This window comes from Elgaria multicarinata, chromosome 3, assembly GCF_023053635.1.
Source record: "Elgaria multicarinata webbii isolate HBS135686 ecotype San Diego chromosome 3, rElgMul1.1.pri, whole genome shotgun sequence".
In the NCBI taxonomy this organism is placed as follows: Eukaryota; Metazoa; Chordata; class Lepidosauria; order Squamata; family Anguidae; genus Elgaria; species Elgaria multicarinata.
Genome location: NC_086173.1, coordinates 5390592 through 5409728, shown reverse-complemented (window position 1 = coordinate 5409728; position 19137 = coordinate 5390592). Strand labels below are relative to the sequence as shown.

Genomic DNA, 19137 nt, shown 5'->3' with positions numbered 1-19137 from the left:
ATTTCAGCAGGTGTCGCTTGTATATATGGGGAACCTGGTGAAATTCCCTCTTCATCACAACAGTTAAAACTGCAGGAGCTGTACTAGAGTGCCAAGATTTAAAAGAGGGCAGGGCACCTGCAGCTTTAACTGTTGTGATGAAGAGGAAATTTCATCAGGTTCCCCATATATACAAATGACACCTGCTGAAATTCCCTTTTCAATACAACTGTAAAAGATACAGGAGCCCTGTCCTCCTTTTCATATGGTCACTATAGGCGTAACCACCCCAACTTCCTACCCCATCATGCACTCCAGAACCTGTGACTGGGAGTGGGGGTGTCAAGCAGGACCACATAGAAAAAGGGAACCTGCCACTATCATCAAAGACTTGGCATCTGTTCATTCTTGGTTCCAGTGGACGGATCCACAGGGCCGGCGCTGCCATAGAGGCAGCTCAGGAGGCGTCCTAGAGTGCCAAAGTAAAGGCGCCGAACGGTACGCCTGGGAGCCACTCTCCCACAGCGGCTCTGAGAGGGCAGCTTCCGGGCATGCCGTTGTTCTGAAGCCGCCCCCCACCCCGCAACCTCAGCGTCCTGGTTTCAAAGCCAGGGTCCTGTCTAGACGTCGTACTGAAGGCGCATGCATGCGCCCCAAGTACGACCCCAAAACGATAGTGTAGACTACAGCCAGAAGAGACGGAGGAGGAGGAGGCTGGGGAATCCGGGCACGTCTTTGCCGCTGCCGCCTCCTCCTCCCCGCTGGCCTCCTGCTGCCTGGGTAAGAGCAACCCGGGTTGGAGAGCTCGGCTTCTGTTTCCACCGAGCTCTCTGACCCGGGTCGCTCTTACCCAGGCAGCAGGAGGCCGGCGAGGAGGCAGCGGCAGCGGCAAGGACACACCCGGATTCCCCAGCCGCCTCCTCCTCCGTCTCTTCTGGCTGTAGTCCACACTATCGTTTTGGGGTCGTACTTGGGGCACATGCATGCGCCTTCAGTACTACGTCTAGACAGGGCCCAGGAGCGGCTTCCAGCCGGGTGCTGGCTTCAAAGCCAGGACGCTGGGGCAGGGGGCTGCTTCGGAACGGCGCACCTGGCTGGAAGCCGCTCAGCTGCCTAGGGCGCAAAATAGTCTGGCGCCGGCCCTGGGGATCCATCATATACTAGGGTGACCAACTGTCAGGATTTTCCCGGATTTGTCCTGGTTTTTGTTCTTTCCATGGTGTCAGGGGGGATTTTCAATAATTTTCAATAATGTCCTGGAATGACACACCTTCCCCTTTAAGGCTGCCATTAGCATGGCAGGAGGGAATGACATGCTTTCTTGAGGCACATCATTCCCCCACCCTGAGCTCCAATTGAGGTCTTAAAGGGGAAAGTGGGTCATTCGTGGACATTATAGAAAAGGCCCCAATTGGAGTGGATGGTGGTGGTGCAGAATGAAATCCTTTCCTGTCCTCCACTCCAATCGGGTTCTTTAAGGTAGCGGGGGAATAACGTACTTTCTGCAGGACTCAGAAAGCTGCTTCCCCACACACACACTAGGTGTCCTCTTTTTTGGTTTCCCAAATATGGTCACCCTATCATATACAAGAGTTCATTTACTCTGGTTTTGAGCTGCCGTGTGTTGCATTAGGATAAGGCTGTTCCATTTCCCTTACATCACTGATGATACTGCCCTTTCCTGGGCCTAGCCCGGCTCTTGGCTGGGATGATGTCCCCAGTTCTCCACAGTCAGTGACCTAACCAGCTGTGTGAGCTCCCTCCTCTCTGCCTCCCGCGCTGCCCTTTAAAGTAGGCAATCTGCCTTAATCCTCAACCGAGCGAGGGAACGAAGCAGAGAGAGCGACAGAGGAAGAGAGAGGGAGTGAGCGTGAAGCAGGCAGAAGCAGGCACAAGCAGGGGGGGGGGCTCAAATTCCTTTCAGAGCGACCCCTGTGATGAAAGCAAGCTGTCCGTGTGAGTTGGGGGGTCTGGAAAGGCTCCTGCCTCCACCCTCTCATGAGGGGCTCTGGGGCTAATTTGGCCCGTCCTCCCCATCCAGGGAGAAAGGCCAAGAGAATGGGCAGTGCCCCCTTGCAAGGGGGAGAGAGAGTTGGGCTGAAGTGCTAGCATCCTCTGGAGCTTGACACATCCTGCCTTCTTGCCCCCACAACCAGCCAGCAAGATGTCTGAGTCGGAGTGCAACGGAAGACGTGAGTGACCCCCCATGTCGATGTATTTGGTGACAGGGCTAGGGGTGAGGTGTTCGGAGGCACGTTAAGAGTGTTACAGTGTAACTCTACGCATGTTTACTCGGAGGCAGGTTTTGCTGTGTTCAAAGGGGCTTGCTCCGTAGGCAGCGTGTTTTTACGATTGCAGCCGTAAGGGCTCATTTAGAAGATATCGAGGGTTCAGATAGCGGTAAGTCGGGGGTCTCTGAAATAATAGGGGTTAGTAGAAGATGGCCAATATAGAATCCAGCTGTTAAGAGCATTGGGCCAAAGTTTGGCATAATGCAATAGTTAGGCTGACCATATGAAAAGGAGGACAGGGCTCCTATATCTTTAACAGTTGTATTGAAATGGGAATTTCAGCAGTGGGGAACCTGGTGAAATTTCCTCTTCATCACAACATTTAAAGCTGCAGGTGCCCTGCCCTCTTTTAAATCTGGTCACTCTAGTATAGCTCCTGCAGCTTTAACTGTTGTGATGAAGAGGGAATTTCACCAGGTGCTGCATGCGTAGAAATGACACCTGCTGAAATTCCTTTTTCTATGCAACTGTTAAAGGTACAGGAGCCCTGTCCTCCTTTTCATACGGTCACCCTAATAATAGTAGCTCTCAGAGATGGAGTACTGTTGGGTCTCGAATAGAAAAGAGGGTAGAAGATTTGGGGCATGGTTTAGGATTGGAAAAGCAACATGAAAAGGGAGAGTTTTGATATACGACTAGGACTAAAAATGGGATTAGATAAGTGCAAAGTGCTGAGGTGCAAGGCGAACATCAGAGGTTTTATTTCGGCCTGATCTCACCCAGGCCCCCATCTTGGAAAAGTCCGACACACCGGAGCATGCTCTGTTGTATTTTATGTTAACCAACTGGCTGTTCTGTCTTTTCCAAAAATTTACAAGTGGTGGTGGTTGTTTTTAAGGGAGGATGAATTTCTACGTTGGACCTTTACTGAGAAACAAGGCAGATAACTAGTTGAATGAGATACTGTCCGCTCCCCACTCATGCCCCTCTTCTCCTAACCCCCTTACTCCCACCCTGCAGCCGCTGGCACTCCTGAGATACCACGCTCAGCGGCCGAGGCTTTTGTGGAGGCCACAGGCCAGGCCCTGGCATGGACACTTAGCAACGGGGGCTCCGATACTCTGGGCTCTACGGGCAGCAGTGCTCAGAAGAAGCGTCTCCAACACAACAAGCATAAAACCCAAGGCACCAATGTTGTGCACCGGTCGCCCCGCGCCCTCTTCTGCCTCAGGCTGAACAACCCCATCCGACGGGCTGCTATCAGCATCGTTGAGTGGAAGCATCCTGCGTTTACGCACTGGGAGAAACTGGGGTGGGGTGGCATGGGTGGGTGTTTTGGGGGAGAGAAACGAAATTCTTGCTTGGCTCCTTAACTGAATGTTTCCCAGACCCTTTGACATTCTCATCCTCATGACCATCTTCGCCAACTGTGTGGCCTTGGGCGTCTACATCCCCTTCCCGGAGGATGACTCCAATGTCTCCAACCACAACTTGGTGAGTGTCTTTCATAAAACCATGGGTGGAGGGAAGGAAGAATTGGGGGAGGGAAGGAGAGCATAGCTCAGTGGAGCTCTTGGCAGGGCTGGCATCAAGGGTAGGCATAGTTGGGTTCCTGCTGAGGGCCCAAACCTTAGAAGGGTTTACCGGGCCCCCCACAATTAGGGCCCTGTCGAGTTCCTCATTTTCTTCACCATTGCAACTTGCTTGTACAACTGTCTCTCCATCTGGCCCAGGGAATGGTAGTGGTGAAAAGGAGAGGCTGTAGATGGCACTTCCATCTTGCTCACTGGCTCTTAGCCTGTTAAGCAAGCAAGTCGTAACAATGATGAGAAAGTGGGTGGGAGCACTAGCAACTGGTGACTATGGTGTTGAGCCCCCCCACCCCCCAGTGAGGGCGTCTTGCCCAAGGGCCCTCCAAAACCTGGAGACAACACTAGCTCCTAGCATCTCAAGCTAAAAGGGTTTTGGACAGCCGACCCGAGAAGGACCTCTGGAAGGCTTCCAGACCCTGGAAAACTGCTGTCAATCAAAGCGGGTTGTACTGAGCTAGATGGGCACAGTAAGGCAGCTTCACGGGAACACAGGAATCTTGTATCCCAGTCCTCCTCCCTTGCTCTAACCACTGGACCCCACTTCCCTTCTAAAGAACCCTAGAATCTTCTCCTCCCCCCTTCTTCTTGTAGCCCAGTAAATTCCTTGTCTTGCCCTCCTTCTTTCTTAAGGATTCCCTCTTTACCTCTTGATTTCTGCCCAAGGCAACACAGTAATGCTAATTAAAACTATTATCTCTTAATAACCATTAATCCACCACCTGACTGGGGCCAGCTAAGGCAACAGTTGTCTCCTGCTCATCACCACCCCATCCTTGCCCTGCTGACTAAATGAGGGTCTTGCAGTGTTGCCGGAGAAGCTCCCCAAGGAAGCTAAAGTCATCTGCTGATTGCAGCTGGGGTCAGGGCTGGAGTCTGATCTATGCTTCCCTGGAGTAAATGCAGCATAATCTGTTGACTGAAACTGGATGGGGGCCAGTTCCTGATCCCTGTTCTCCTCTCTGGGGTAAATCCAGGCATACTTGACACAAGTGAGGTCAGGGACAGAACCTGATCTAATTTCTTTCCCAGTTATTTCCACCCCCCTGACCCTACCCCACCCCACCCCACGGCTTAAGCATGGAAAGGTATGCTGCTCACACAGCACATACCCCTATGGGAAAGGAGGAATTCAGGGTTTCTGGGTTCTGTTTTCAGAACAGGAGAGGAAGAGCATATCCCGCTGTAGAAGGAAAGAATGACTAAAAACGCTAACTGCATTCTGCGCTTGGAGGGCAGTGGGGCCTAGTAAGCAAATTGTAGGAATGGCCTATAAACCAAGCTTCCGTATACTCTTTTATTCTCTCTGCGTGTTTCCCTAATTTTGCCTGCCATGCAACACGTGGGTGCTCCTTTTTCTGGGAAGTGGGCATGCATGCTGCCATACATACTGCTTTTATTGTGCGGGTATATATTTGGTACGGGCAGCTCTTTGCCCTGCTGGCATTTGTATGTCACCCATCTTTCTCTGCTGGCTCTGTAAACTGCTCATGCCGGTGTTGAATTGAGACGGTGTTAATCCAGAGAAATCCTTGCCGCTTTTCCTCGAGCGGGATTTTCAGCCATCATTTCTAGGGTCAGCTTCCCAGAATTGGAAGGGCGGTTCTTTGGGATTACCCTGACTTCGACAACATTTGACAGGGCTTCCCGTTTCAAATACCAAGGAAGTGCTAGATTGCTCCCCAGGGCATGAAAGGCAAAAACTTTGGAAGTATATAACCTAGGGCTCCTGGCCTTCTTCCTCCCAACTCTGCAGGAGCAAGTGGAATATGTTTTCCTCATCATTTTCACGGTGGAAACTTTCCTCAAGATCCTTGCCTACGGTCTGGTCATGCATCCTAGTGCTTACATTCGTAACGGCTGGAACCTTCTTGATTTTGTTATCGTGGTGGTGGGGTGAGTTTTTATGGTAGCAGTGAAAAAAAGGGTGTACGAAAATGATTTCAGCAGATTGCCTGATTCTGAAATGGTGGACAGATGACAGAGAAGGGGAGATTTGGAGAAATTGCAGAAGCCGAGCTTTTCTGCAGCGCCCCCCTGGAAATAAACATATAGAGCAGGCAATGATAACCTAGAGAAGGAAGTAGATCCAGCTCCTCTATTAAAATTGCACAAAAGGCTTTGCTCATCACTGCAACACTTTGATCAGCGAAGCCGCGCTGCCAGAATTCTTCCTTCTACCAAACTTTTAAAAGTACTTGCTAGTGTCCCCCGCTGTCATTGGGAGAGTGGCAAATTTTGAAGTGCAGGTGGTCGTTGTGACAGTCTAGGGTGACCATATTTGGGAAACCAAAAAAGAGGACACCTAGTGTGTGTGTGGGGAAGCAGCTTTCTGAGTCCTGCAGAAAGTACGTTATTCCCCCGCCACCTTAAAGAACCCGATTGGAGTGGAGGAGGGGAAAGGATTTCATTCTGCACCACCACCATCCACTCCAATTGGGGCCTTTTCTATAATGTCCACGAATGACCCACTTTCCCCTTTAAGACCTCAATTGGAGCTCGGGATGGGGGAATGACGTGCCTCAAGAAAGCATGTCATTCCCTCCTGCCATGCTAATGGCAGCCTTAAAGAGGAAGGTGTGTCATTCCAGGACATTATTGAAAATGATAGAAAATCCCCCCTGACACCATGGAAAGCAGAAAAACCAGGACAAATCCGGGGAAATCCTGACAGTTGGTCACCCTATGACAGTCCTCATAGCCACGCCCCCAAGGAGAGTCTAGAACTGCAGGCAGCTGTGTTGATCCGTTTCAAGGAACCCGTTCTAGCAGGAGCAGGACTTTTGTGAAGGGAATGGGTCTTAATTGCCCATTCAAGACCAGGCCACCCCCAAATACTTTGCATTACAATAGGGGCAGCTCACACAACTATATATTGTTGCTGGGGAAATCCGTCTAACTGACTACCCACACATAGGATCCTATGCATTTTAACCCATGTGCCTTCCCTTTACAACTGGGGTGGAGGAAGGATTGGGTGTATCAGGCAGATGTGATTGCATCCCTGCCATCTAGACATTTCATCCAGCGCCTAGAGGCCAGAGGCAGAGCAGGTAGGCTGGTACATTCTAGCTGTCCCACTGTACATTGACTGAACCCGCTATTGTGGTGATGAGTCTACCTATGCACAGGGCTGTAGACTCAAATTGTTGGAAGTCATTAGACGGTATGGATGCCATAGGTCTTCTGAGGCTTGGAGCCTGAGATGCAAGCCAAGGGGTGGTACCTGGCAGAACAAAGAGTGGAACCCACTGAGAGAGAGTTAAAGCCCAGTGGCACATAGCCAAGCAGGGGGGAAAGATGGCTATTCCTGGCGTCTCCGGATGGAGCCTGATGGATGTGAATTGTAAAGGCTCTCAAGCCTGTGCCAACCCAGGTCATTTGCCAATGCCCTTCCCTGGGTGCCCTTGCTGTCAAACGTGAGGGCAGGCGGTGACGAGAGAGCGCGCCAGTTTGTGGAACGCCCAGTTTGTGGAACGCTCTCCCAGTGAGGCCCAACTGGTACTTTCTTTGCTATCATTTCGGCACCGGGTTAAATCATTTTTGAGGGTTCATCCTGGCTTTTCAATATATTGGCTGGTTTTCAATGAACTCTATCTCACGCTGCTTTCATGTAGCGTGGGTGTGGTTTTCTTGGTCTCGTGCTTTTGTGCGATTGTGAATAATTGCATATAATTTTAATAGAAATAAAAGCAGGAAAGAGTCTCTCCCCTTGATGTTAGGGGAGGGACCGCAGCTTTAACAGTCATATACATGCTTTGCACGCAAATCTGGTTAAGTCCCTAGCACCTCCAGTGAAAAGGTTCAGGCAATGGGTGCAGGAGAACCCGGAGAGTTGCTGTCAGTCAGTGCTGGCAATATTCAGTCAAATGGACAAAGGGTGACTCTCACCTGGAATGAGACAGTTTTCTAGGTTCCAATAGCTCACTTTGTAGCCTCACTTTAGGTGGCTGCTTCAGGCAGCTGTTTTGGGTGACAATGAAGAGGCGGCAAAGGGGTCGTTAGTAATCTTATAATTGTTGCATTTTTACTGGCAGGGAGGGCGAGAGGTGCTTGTGGGGTTTTCTGCCAGAGGTGGCAACATCACTTGACTGGCCTTGAGTACGATGTGCCTTGAGTGGTGGCGGTGGCGTGGTGGCAGCAGTGGGATGGAAGTGCCGTCGGCCTTGCTGGTTAGAAGTGAGAGGACTTATAGGCAGGGCCGTCTTAACAGCATTATAGGCCCCCGGGCAAAGCAGTGCATTGGGCCCTGCCTACACAAGAATACTCACAGGAATAAAAATGTAAATTATCTATAAAATAAACTTATATTTATTGGCACCTCCAACAAAACCAGTGGCTGACATTGCACTTGGGTTGAACCAAGTTGTTAACTTTGGAAGTTTTGCCGGCTTTCTCTTTCTTTCCTGCTGCTCTTTTCCTCTTCTGTGCTCCACTCAAAACAGGACGTTTCATTTCTGCAAATGTTAAAATTAGTGTTAAATTCTGGTCTGTGCATAGATTAGCATGGGGCCCCGATGCTCGTGGGCCCCCCAGCATGACCATGCATTAAGACGGCACTGCTTGTAGGGCAAGATGTCTGGAGTCCACCAGCTTGGCAGGGAAGGCTGAGCTAGATCGTCCTTCCTCTGGATCTGGGGGGGCACTTCATGGGAGGAAGGGTCCCTTGGCTCATCCAACATTTTCCCCGCAGCCTCTTCAGCGTCATCCTGGAGCAGTTCTCCCACAAGCCTGGGGACGCCCATCACATGAGTGGGAAGCCGGGAGGGTTTGATGTCAAAGCCCTGAGAGCATTCCGCGTCCTGCGACCTCTGCGCCTCGTTTCTGGTGTACCCAGTAAGCATCTCTCTCATACACACACATTTCTTGCCCCAGCGCTCTTGTGGGGCCCCATACACAGTGCGTGCGCTGTACAACTGCACTGCTGTGCCACAAGGCAATGATGACCCTCCACAGCATTTTTGTTCATACTTCACTTCGAGAGTGCCTCACCACATGCAGTGCCACTAGCCACCGGCACTTCCCACCCAACCACGCCTCAAGCGCATGCTCTCGTTCTGCACTGCGCTAGATTGCAGGGCACTACCACATCACAACTCATATGTAATCTACTACACTGCTCTGCAGGCGCTGCACCACAGCCGACCAGACCTCTACGGGCCTACTCGGTGGTTTGCACACAGGCTAGGGTGACCCTATGAAAAGGAGGACAGGGCTCCTGTATCTTTAACAGTAATGTAGAAAAGGGAATTGCAACAGGTGTCTATTGAAGTGGGTGAAATTCCCTCTTCGTCACAACAGTTAAAGCTACACTAGCTATAGTAGAGTGGCCAGGTACAAAAGAGGGCAGGGCTTCTGCAGCTTTAACTGTGTTGATGCAGAGAGAATTTCACCCTCTTCAATTGACCCCTGCTGAAATCCCCTTTTCTACATTACAGTTAAAGATACAGGAGCCCTGTCCTCCTTTTCACAGGGTCACCCTAACACAGGCGCACTGCCTGACCCAAAGTAACATGGGTTGTTACACTTAACGATTCACAAACATGCAGATGGTAAACAGGATCTTCGTTCTTTATGAGCAAATCTTTCAAGAGTTGAGCATCAGGCTTAGAGTAATGAACACTGACCATAAAATATGGGAACATTAGACTACAGCTTTAATTACAGTAAGGACTCTATTGATTTCCAAGGTCCTATCTATACTTAATTAGTTTTCAGTCCACTTGGAAAAATTAGAGGAATATATTGTGGTATTTAAATATCATTTTAGGTAAGGAATTTAGCATCAATTTTTGTGAACCGCCCAGAGAGCTTCGGCTATTGGGCGGTATAGAAATGCAAGAAATAATAATAATATCATCATCATACCACGGGCACAGCTTTGCCTGCTGCACAACATGTGGGGTTGCCTTGTTGCACCTCCCTTGGCCTCCCTGACAACAGCAAGCTGCTCCCTTCTGGTCCACAGTGCTGCATTGTTGGTGCATTGTGGATTGACTTCCAATAGATTGCAGCACAAGAATTGCTTCTGCTATGTATGAAACCTGACCTGGAGTCAGGTCATGTACAAATGATTTTGTTTCCGGTTCTCTGTCAAGGCGCATTGTGTGCTGTGGAAGGGAGGTGTCCCTCTTCTGGCTGCACACTGCTGCTGAGGCTGACAGCCTGACTCCCTCCCTCCCTCCCTCCCCATGTGGCCTTGTGTCTGGGGGCCAATTGAGGTTGCGCTGTTTGCTGAACCACTGCTCTTGAGCGCAGTTCGGCAAAGCTGATGCCGTGTCCTGAATCCTTCCCTCCCATCAGGCCTCCACATTGTCTTGAACTCTATCATGAAAGCCATGGTGCCCCTCTTGCACATTGCGCTGCTTGTGCTTTTCGTCATCATCATCTACGCCATCATCGGCTTGGAGCTCTTCATCGGCCGCATGCACAAGACCTGCTTCATCGTTGGTTCAGGTACAGTTCAGCAGGTGCTGGGGGAGGTATATTGACAACTCCTGCCCTTCTGCTTCCAAAAATCAATCAGGATCCAAGTGTGTACAAATGAATTGTAGGGAACAACCCTTCTCCTCCCTTGCAGAGTGGGGAATAGCGCGTAGCTGGGTATTTGTTTCAGTGTGCATTGAGTTGCCATTTTGAAGAATATGAGAGGCTTCTCTTTCACACATGTTTTCACGCCTGTTTGCAGCCATTCTTTTGCATCAGCTTCTGCTTTGGTGCCTTAAAACCCCCGAACGGGCTTTTTGTGATGTGATCCCAGCCAATCGGGGATCACGTAATGAGTGTGATGATGTCACTGACCCAGATAGCCAGTCAGGTTGATACCGTTGCACATGCATGGCTGGATTTAAAGAACCGGGTACTGATATTCTTAGATGCCTGGATTTTAACACGTTCTAGAAATCCCAACTGACAATTTCCCCACGTGTGATTTTTTTAGTCCACGCCCCTCCAGGAAAAAAAATGCTAAAAATATGGGGTACATTTTGAAACATTTGAAAATGTTTGTAAAGGTTGGTCTGCTCAGCAGTCTCCTCCCCTTTGCCCTTGCAGATCTGGAGGCGGAGGAAGACCCATCACCTTGTGCCTTCTCTGGGCATGGCCGAGAATGCGTGGTGAACAATAGTGAGTGCCGTGGCAAGTGGGACGGACCCAACGGTGGCATCACCAACTTTGACAACTTCTTCTTTGCCATGTTGACTGTCTTCCAGTGCATCACAATGGAAGGTTGGACTGACGTGCTCTATTGGGTGAGCCAGCATCCCCTACTGGTATGGGAGTGGGGAGCTGGACATCTGACACCTCCCAAAGGTAATGCCACCCATCTAAATGTATGACTCCTTGACCCTTTTCTCTCTCTCTCTGCCCTAGATGCAGGATGCAATGGGTCACGAGCTGCCCTGGCTTTACTTCGTCAGCCTTGTCATCTTTGGCTCCTTCTTTGTGCTCAATCTGGTTTTGGGTGTGCTGAGTGGGTGAGTAACATCTGGAGCATGCATAGAATGAGTATCAGCTCTGCCAGGTAACTGGCTCTGCATATGAGCCAGCGTCTAGTTAATATTTAAAAAAGTAATGTGTGAAGTACATGCCCCGGTCATCCAAGTTCTGCACCAAGCTTCAGTGACCTGCATAAATTATTATTATTATTATTATTATTATTATTATTATTATTATTATTATTATTTATATAGCACCATCAATGTACATGGTGCTGTACAGAGTAAAACAGTAAATAGCAAGACTCTGCCGCATAGGCTTACAATCTAATAAAATCATAGTAAAACAATAAGGAGGGGAAGAGAATGCAAACAGGCACAGGGTAGGGTAAGCAGGCACAGGGTAGGGTAAAACTAACAGTGTAAAGTCTGCACAACATCAAGTTTTAAAAGCTTTAGGAAAAAGAAAAGTTTTTAGTTGAGCTTTAAAAGCTGCAATTGAACTTGTAGTTCTCAAATGTTCTGGAAGAGCGTTCCAGGCATAAGGGGCAGCAGAAGAAAATGGACGGAGCCGAGCAAGGGAAGTAGAGGCCCTTGGGCAGGCGAGAAACATGGCATCAGAGGAGCGAAGAGCACGAGCGGGGCAATAGTGTGAGATGAGAGAGGAGAGATAGGAAGGAGCTAGACCGTGAAAAGCTTTGTAGGTCAACAGGAGAAGTTTATATTGGATTCTGAAGTGAATTGGAAGCCAATGAAGAGATTTCAGAAGCGGAGTAACATGGTCAGAGCGGCGAGCCAAGAAGATGATCTTAGCAGCAGAGTGGTGAACAGAAACCAACGGACTGATGTGAGAAGAAGGAAGGCCAGAGAGAAGAAGGTTGCAGTAGTCCAACCGTGAAATAACCAGTGCATGAACAAATTATGCAAATCAAGTGAATTTTTGTATTTATACTTGATTTACATGATTTATTCTGCTTTTGTTAATGGGTTGGGACAGGAGGGGGCAAAGAACTACACCAGGCAGGGCATTGAAGCCAATCTTCTGGCTTCTGAGATTTCAGCAAGCATTGCCCACACACTTTCAAATGTATGTTCTCAGCCAGGAGGGCTAGAATCTTGTTTTATGTTTTAAGAATCTTGTTTTGCTTTTTATGAGATTCTCAGGAAACTAGATTCTGCACACAGTGCTATATTCTGCATTTTTCTCCTGTATATGCAATGAATCAGGGAATCCATACAGCCATCGCTTTAATCTGCAACAGTTCCAGGACTGCACAGAATAATGGTGTTAGTACAGTTTGGCAGGGTAAGCTGCTAGGATTTAATAAAAATAACTAATACTTCACATCTATACTGTGCTTTTTGAGCATTCAATGTGCTTCACATATGATTTCAATAATCCTTACATGCCAATTTGCAGCCTGTAAGGTAGGTCAGTATTTTTATTCCCTTATTGCAAAGGTGAGGGGGGCGAAGCCTGAGAGAGAATGGCTTGGCTAAAGCCACCAAGCGAGTTCATGGCAGAGGCGAGATTTGATCTGGGACTTGTGTGATGTCTGAATTAGCAGATCGGAATCAGAGACCGTAGTCTGAATGGTTTTTTTTTTTTTTAACCATGGGTTTGTGCTGCCTGAATTGAAAATCATAGCTACAATTGTTGCTCTGCCTCCAAAGAGCACTGTTCCATAGAAATGCAATGAACCTGAGTGGTGAGTGGATGGAAAACAGAAGCAGACCAGCATCTCCAAATCATGGCTTGTCTGTTTGGAAGCACAAACCATGGTTCATGCCAACCATGGTTTTGTGTGATGTCTGAATTGTGTATTTAATAATAAAGTTGTTGCAGTCCAGGTTCTGTGATCCACCCACCTAGTGGTGCAGCCAGACCTGGACTTTGCAGTTGAAGTCCGGAGCCCAAATGACTACAGGCTTGGCACCTAGGCTGGCATGGGCATTGGGCATGTCTGTGGCGGATACTGGTGACCCCAGCATTGCTTCGTTCTTCTTATTTTTGAAAACATAATTTAGTCAAGAGGTGGCAGGCCAGGCTTATTATTTCTACTTGTAAAATATTTTATCCTTTTCTGTAACAAAATGGTGCTTTGGCCCAAGTTAATGGGCTTAGCATCGAGGCAAAAGAAGCAAACTCTCATTTTATTCCTGCCACAGCCATCATGGTGTTAAGATTTAAGTGACTTTAAAATGTGGAGCTGCACGCATTCAGGGTATTTCTTCTTCTTTTTATCTAGGTGGGTAAAGAGTGTTCTTTTTGTGCTAATATATGTGGAATGTAAAAGGTTGTAAAGTATGGAATGGGGGATGTGTGCTTCACAACTGAAGTAATGCACATTGCCAGCTAAATGGGGGGCCCATAAGACGCTGAGTCCAAGATCTAAAATTACCTAGCTGCATCATCCTCCGGAATGGGCAGAAGGAGGTACTGGATGGTGGATTTAGGGCTTGGGTAGCTGATGCCAGTGCGAGGGAAGAGGCATTCACTTGAGTTAACTGCTTTGCAGGGCACTTTAGGGTGGTGTGTGTGTGTCTGTTATTGGTGGCTAATCTGTTCAGCAAATGGTTGAAATTTGCTGAACCTTGGTCTGGTTTCGCCTTTAGTGTCCTGCTCCTTTGAGCAGGCAATGGTGCAATGCTGGAGATTTAAGCAGGCGATCAGGACTGACTTTATCCTCTAGCCCACTCCGCAGACCCTCCTGCTCCAGTCCTGGAATGCCACGCGTGGCTGTGCCCCCCCCCCCCATGTCACTGCCTGCCCACTGATGAGGCATTTTGTTAGCACTTGCTCTATGGTTTATGTGTACACATCTGTGAGTAGCTGGCATGTGCATGGTCCTGCCTTGGGAATGTGTTGGGAGCAGGATGGGGGCAGTGGGGGCTACAGGCTCCTATTTCAGTGGGGCTGTGAACCCGCTCTGGGTTTTGGTCAGATCCAGTCAGCGCTCTGACGGACCTATTCAGGATGCTGAACCAAAAATAGATCCAGCACCTGATTGAAATCTAGAGCGGATTCACACCCCCACTGACATTGGAGCCACCGGCCTCCACTGTGTGGGGGTTGTATTTTATTATCTTAATGACCTGTTCCGACTTTGTGATGTTTTGGTACGGCTCCACATATGCCTTAAGCACCCAGAGAGCTGCCTGGCTGTGCCAAACACATGTCAACCAGCTGGATCAAAGGCCGCACTGCCGGCAGGTGGGCTGTGCATCTGCAAGCGCTTTTTCGGCAGGCGACTAAAGAGGGCATGTGCTCGGCTAATTTGACCGGTTCCTCCCTGCAGAGAATTCTCCAAGGAGCGAGAGAAAGCCAAAGCCCGGGGTGACTTCCAAAAGCTCCGGGAGAAGCAGCAGATGGAGGAGGATCTGAAGGGCTACCTGGACTGGATCACGCAGGCTGAAGACATAGAGCCCGACGACGAAGGGGACGAGGCAGACGATAAACACGCTCGTAAGGCCTCTGCCTGCCACCCGTTCCTAGCCGCCTGGATCGGCTTTGCCAGAGAACATTGCCCTGCTGTTCTTGGGGACGGTTTAGTTAGCAGCCTGGATGCTACCATCTGGGCCTTGTGGCAGCTCCGGGTGAGGGGATTAGAGAGGAATCAATCCAAGCCGCGGCAATGCAAGATTAGCGGGAACCTGAGTAAATTGCCAGCTTGGGAAGGGATCCTGCTTGGGGCGACGAGAGAGGGAAAGCCCAGTGTTGCGTACATGCTGAGGAGGGCAGGAGGACCCCAGCCATTGAGAATGTAGGGGGCACACTGACTGGGTGGCAGGAATACGGTTGGCGGGTTGGCGGGGCCGATCCCTCTGCCGGCTCATTTTCTCAGCATCGCTGCTGTCGTTCTTCCCTCCCTCTCCCTCACCCCACCCTCGCCCCCCACTGCCTTTTGGAGAAGGAAGAGATACAGAGGTTGTGCTCTTGCCTTTAGCAGTGCCCGGGATTGGCCAATTAGTAGCGGCTTTTACTGCACATACCCTTCCCTGTGGCCATAATCTGCAGCGAGGGGAAATGGCAGAGAGTTCCAAGGGTACAACCCCTGGCACTGAGTTAATTAGTTCGTTGGGACCTTGTTAGCGGCTTTGGGGTCACTGAGCAAGTTGTGAGAGCCGCTAAGGCTGGAATGGCGAATAGATGCTTATGAGTGGATGACGCCTTCCCAATTCTGCACGCCAGTTTGTGTTTCATCCCCAGTCAGGTGCGAACAGGCAGGTTATCCCCAGGCAGGTTATCCTGCTTCCTTGCATGTACATTTAGACACACCTTCAGTATTACCTTCCTGGGCAGGATCTACACGATTGCTTTAAAACGGTTTATAACAGTAGTGACAACTCTTGGAGCCCAGGGCCGGATCTACACTAGTCTTATAACGTTGCTAGTGTCCCTTTCTAACGTGGTTCTCTGTATCGGTTCTCTGTAGCTGTAACGTTACTGCAGGGCACATTGTTAAATCCTTTCATTGCTGGGTTTGCTCTGCCCACTGCCTGCCTCATTCCTAGCCAGCAGTGCAGGGCAAGTCATAAGCACACACAAACTCCCTCCCTCCCAAAACATCTTAACACAAGTCCCAGGGAATTGCCTGAATGCACAGGAGCTGAAGCTAAGCTGGGTTGGGTCTGGTCAGGATTGGGATGGGAGACCAAATTGAAAAGTTTTAGCAGCAGCCGCATTTAAGCCCCGCTGGTCATGAGTTTTGGACTTTGGACCCTTGTTAATTTTCCTGCAGGGAGCTACAGCTCCTTTGCAAAGAGGGGGGGAATGTTTTTTTAAAAAATCATAAAAAATCAACCGATGACCCAATTTGATTCAAATTTTAAGGCAGCATGCATGGGAGTACTTCACAATAAAAGCAGATTCTAAGGTGGAAAACTTCTGAGTCCTTTGCATACAATTGTCAGTGATTGCACAGTATAAGGCTGGTGTGATTTATCCGCTGTAGCAGATAAGATAGCAAATGGGGCGAAGGAAGGAGAACAGGAAGTGGGCGGAGCAAACTCAGCAGCTCTGGGTTGCGAGAGGAGAATTACCGGTATAAGGAGGCACATCTGCAGCCACGCTGGAACTAAGAAATAGAACCTGTAAGTATGACTCATTTACAACGTTGGAGACCCAGGGTCACGTGACGCTATGCATCACAGTAACCCATTCAAAATGTTGGAATAACACCAGTGTAGATTCCCACCAGGACACATGCCATAGACAGTTGTCAAACCGTTTTCAAAGTGTCATATCCTGCTGAGTGTACATTTGTCCTTGGTAATACTTTTAATCATTCTTTTAATTTGTGCCGGACTTTGCACAATAGAGTATAAATTGAAAAGTGTTCTAATGCGAATTTTAAAGCTGATTAAAAACAACAATGCTGTATTTCCAGTCAGCACCATTTTAATACTATGTTTTATTTCCCCCCAGATTTGTTAGTCAACATTAAAATGCTTTGTAGCCTGTAAAGATATTTATTCAAGTAGTTGCACAAGGAATTATTCAATAGTGCAATAGTAACTAAATAAAATGTGCTTTAGCATAATTTTAAAAATTGATTTAGGGTGTAATCCTATGAACTGCACCCTGGCTGTTCGGAAGTCCCTGAACTCAGAGGCTTCCAAGATTCCTATGCCTTGCAAGGCTGAACCCAACGGAGCAGGAGGAGCAGTGGAGGCGATATTTGGTTCCCTGCCCTTTGAACTTTGAATTTTTCACTAGATGGACTTTATTTATTTATTTATTACATTTTTATACCGCCCAATAGCTGAAGCTCTCTGGGCGGTTCACAAAAATTAAAACCATTAAGAACATAATAAAACATCCAACAATCCAAAAACCCAAATACAAAATACAATATAAAAAGCACGACCAGGATAAAACCACACAGCAGAAATTGATATAGGATTAAAATACAGAATTAAAACACAGCAAAGTTTAAATTTAGGTGTTAAAATACTGAGAAAATAAAAAGGTCTTCAGCTGGCGATGAAAAGAATACAGTGTAGGCGCCAGGCGGACCTCTCTGGGGAGCTCATTCCACAGCCGGGGTGCCACAGCGGAGAAAGCCCTCCTCCTAGTAGCCACATGGTCTTTGGGATGGGAGGGAAGGAGGCTCAAGATAACTCATATCCTGACCTCTCCAGTCTCCTCCCCTGCCCGCCCACCATAACGCTCCTGTTTCTCCCTCTCTGAGGTCAGGATTCTGACCTTGCAAAAGCAGCTGCAGTGGTTCTCTCCACACTGTTTGGGAGGGGGAGGGGGCAGATCTCTGACTCCTCCTTTCAGAGGTCGGAGCGCTGTCGGGGATATGGTCCCTGGGATGCTCACCCAGGTACTATAGCATTGCTCTCTTTGAAATTTGATCAAATAACGAATGGTGTCCTCCAGTGAATTGCACCTTCCCCTCCCACATGGCTATGTGACGCTCACACATGGGGATGGAATTGCGTGGGAAGGACTCAAACAAAAAGCACAATAACTTCTGAAGTGTGGAGAGTCCATTGTAAATCTGCGTGTAGGTCACTCCAGACGATGATGTCCACCTCCCACGCGCCTCCTACTCCTTCCACTTGTTTTTCTGTAGCAAAATAGACCCCTTTTAATCTGACTTTTTTAAAAAATGGAATGTGTGGCACGATCTCCTGATGTTTGCAGGAAAAGCTGCGCAATAAGAACGGCCTCTGAATGGGCCACATGGTCTTTGTTTACTTCCTCTTTCCCCTCTGGGAAGAAAGAAGTAATGAGAGACAAAAGCAGGGGCGGAAAAAACGATAGTAAGGAAATGGGATTTCCCCACATGTGATGATGCTCTCAGCTTTCGAAGAGGCATTTCAACCTTTTAGAATGGGGTAAACACTGCACAAAACCCAGGAAGTCACCAAATGATTGGCGGTTGGTGGAAAGGGGGTGGGGCCATCTGTGGCACCCTGGAGGGCTGGATTGGGACCCTAGGGCTTGAGGTTGTGCAAACCTGTGCTATGATAGGGTGAGCATATGGAAAGGTGAACAGGCCTCCTGTATCTTTAACAGATGTATTGAAAAGGGAATTTCAGCAGGTGTCACTTGTATGCATGCAGCACCTGGTGAAATTCCCTCTTCATAGATACACAAGAGGGCAGGCCTCCTGCAGCTTTAACTGTTGTGATGAAGAGGGAATTTCACCAGGTGCTCCACACATACAAATGACACCTGCTGAAATTTCCTTTTCAATACAACTGTTAAAGATACAGGAGCTCAGTCCTCCTTTCCACGTGGTCACCCTATGCTAGGAGCTGCCAGTCTGGATGCACCTCTAGCTCCTGGTTTAATTCTACTTATTTATTCATTTATTACATTTTATACCGCCCAATAGCCAAAGCTATTCTTTGCTAAAAGCAAAGAAACAAAGGAATAGAATTAAGAGTTTAATTTCCCCCTTTTCCTCTGCCATCTTTGTCATGTGACTCTCATCAATATATTTCTTCATGCATGTCCCTTCATCCTTATTTTAAATGTCTTCTCCTATTTATCCCACCATCTCTCCGCTCACCTCCTTCCATCCATCCTCACCTCCCTTATGGAAGGCATGACCGTGGCAGACCTAACGGAAAAGAAGAAGAAGAAATGGTTCAGACATAGCCACTCCACCGACACCCACAGTAATGTCCTCATTTTCTTACATATGTGTTGATGTTTTGTTCCCTTTAAAGGCTAAGCAGCAGGCGAGATTCTACACACATTTCCATCCCATTTTACACCTATCCACAGTCTGGACTGATTTCATCGAACTCCCATTCCTATGCTGGTTTTACTTTTATCCATGGCTACTAGTCATGATGGCTATGTAGTTCCTCCAGTACCAGGGACAATATGCTGGGAACATACCACGAGGGTGTCCTACTTGTGAGAGCTTTGCCCAGGCA

The 19137-nt window shown here is 48.5% G+C and overlaps 1 protein-coding gene across 1 annotated transcript in view; it reads left to right on the top strand.

The window, feature by feature from the left end:
• Positions 1 to 2143: 2143 nt before the first annotated feature.
• The window catches only part of CACNA1F (calcium voltage-gated channel subunit alpha1 F), an 84514-nt gene continuing 67520 nt past the window's right edge, over positions 2144 to 19137 (top strand). The window contains exons 1-9 of the mRNA XM_063118931.1: positions 2144 to 2171; positions 3231 to 3489; positions 3599 to 3704; positions 5556 to 5695; positions 8493 to 8635; positions 10103 to 10281; positions 10867 to 11049; positions 11171 to 11274; positions 14535 to 14723. Coding sequence (XP_062975001.1) covers positions 2144 to 2171; positions 3231 to 3489; positions 3599 to 3704; positions 5556 to 5695; positions 8493 to 8635; positions 10103 to 10281; positions 10867 to 11049; positions 11171 to 11274; positions 14535 to 14723 — 1331 coding nt within the window. The remainder of the gene's footprint in view (positions 2172 to 3230; positions 3490 to 3598; positions 3705 to 5555; positions 5696 to 8492; positions 8636 to 10102; positions 10282 to 10866; positions 11050 to 11170; positions 11275 to 14534; positions 14724 to 19137) is intronic.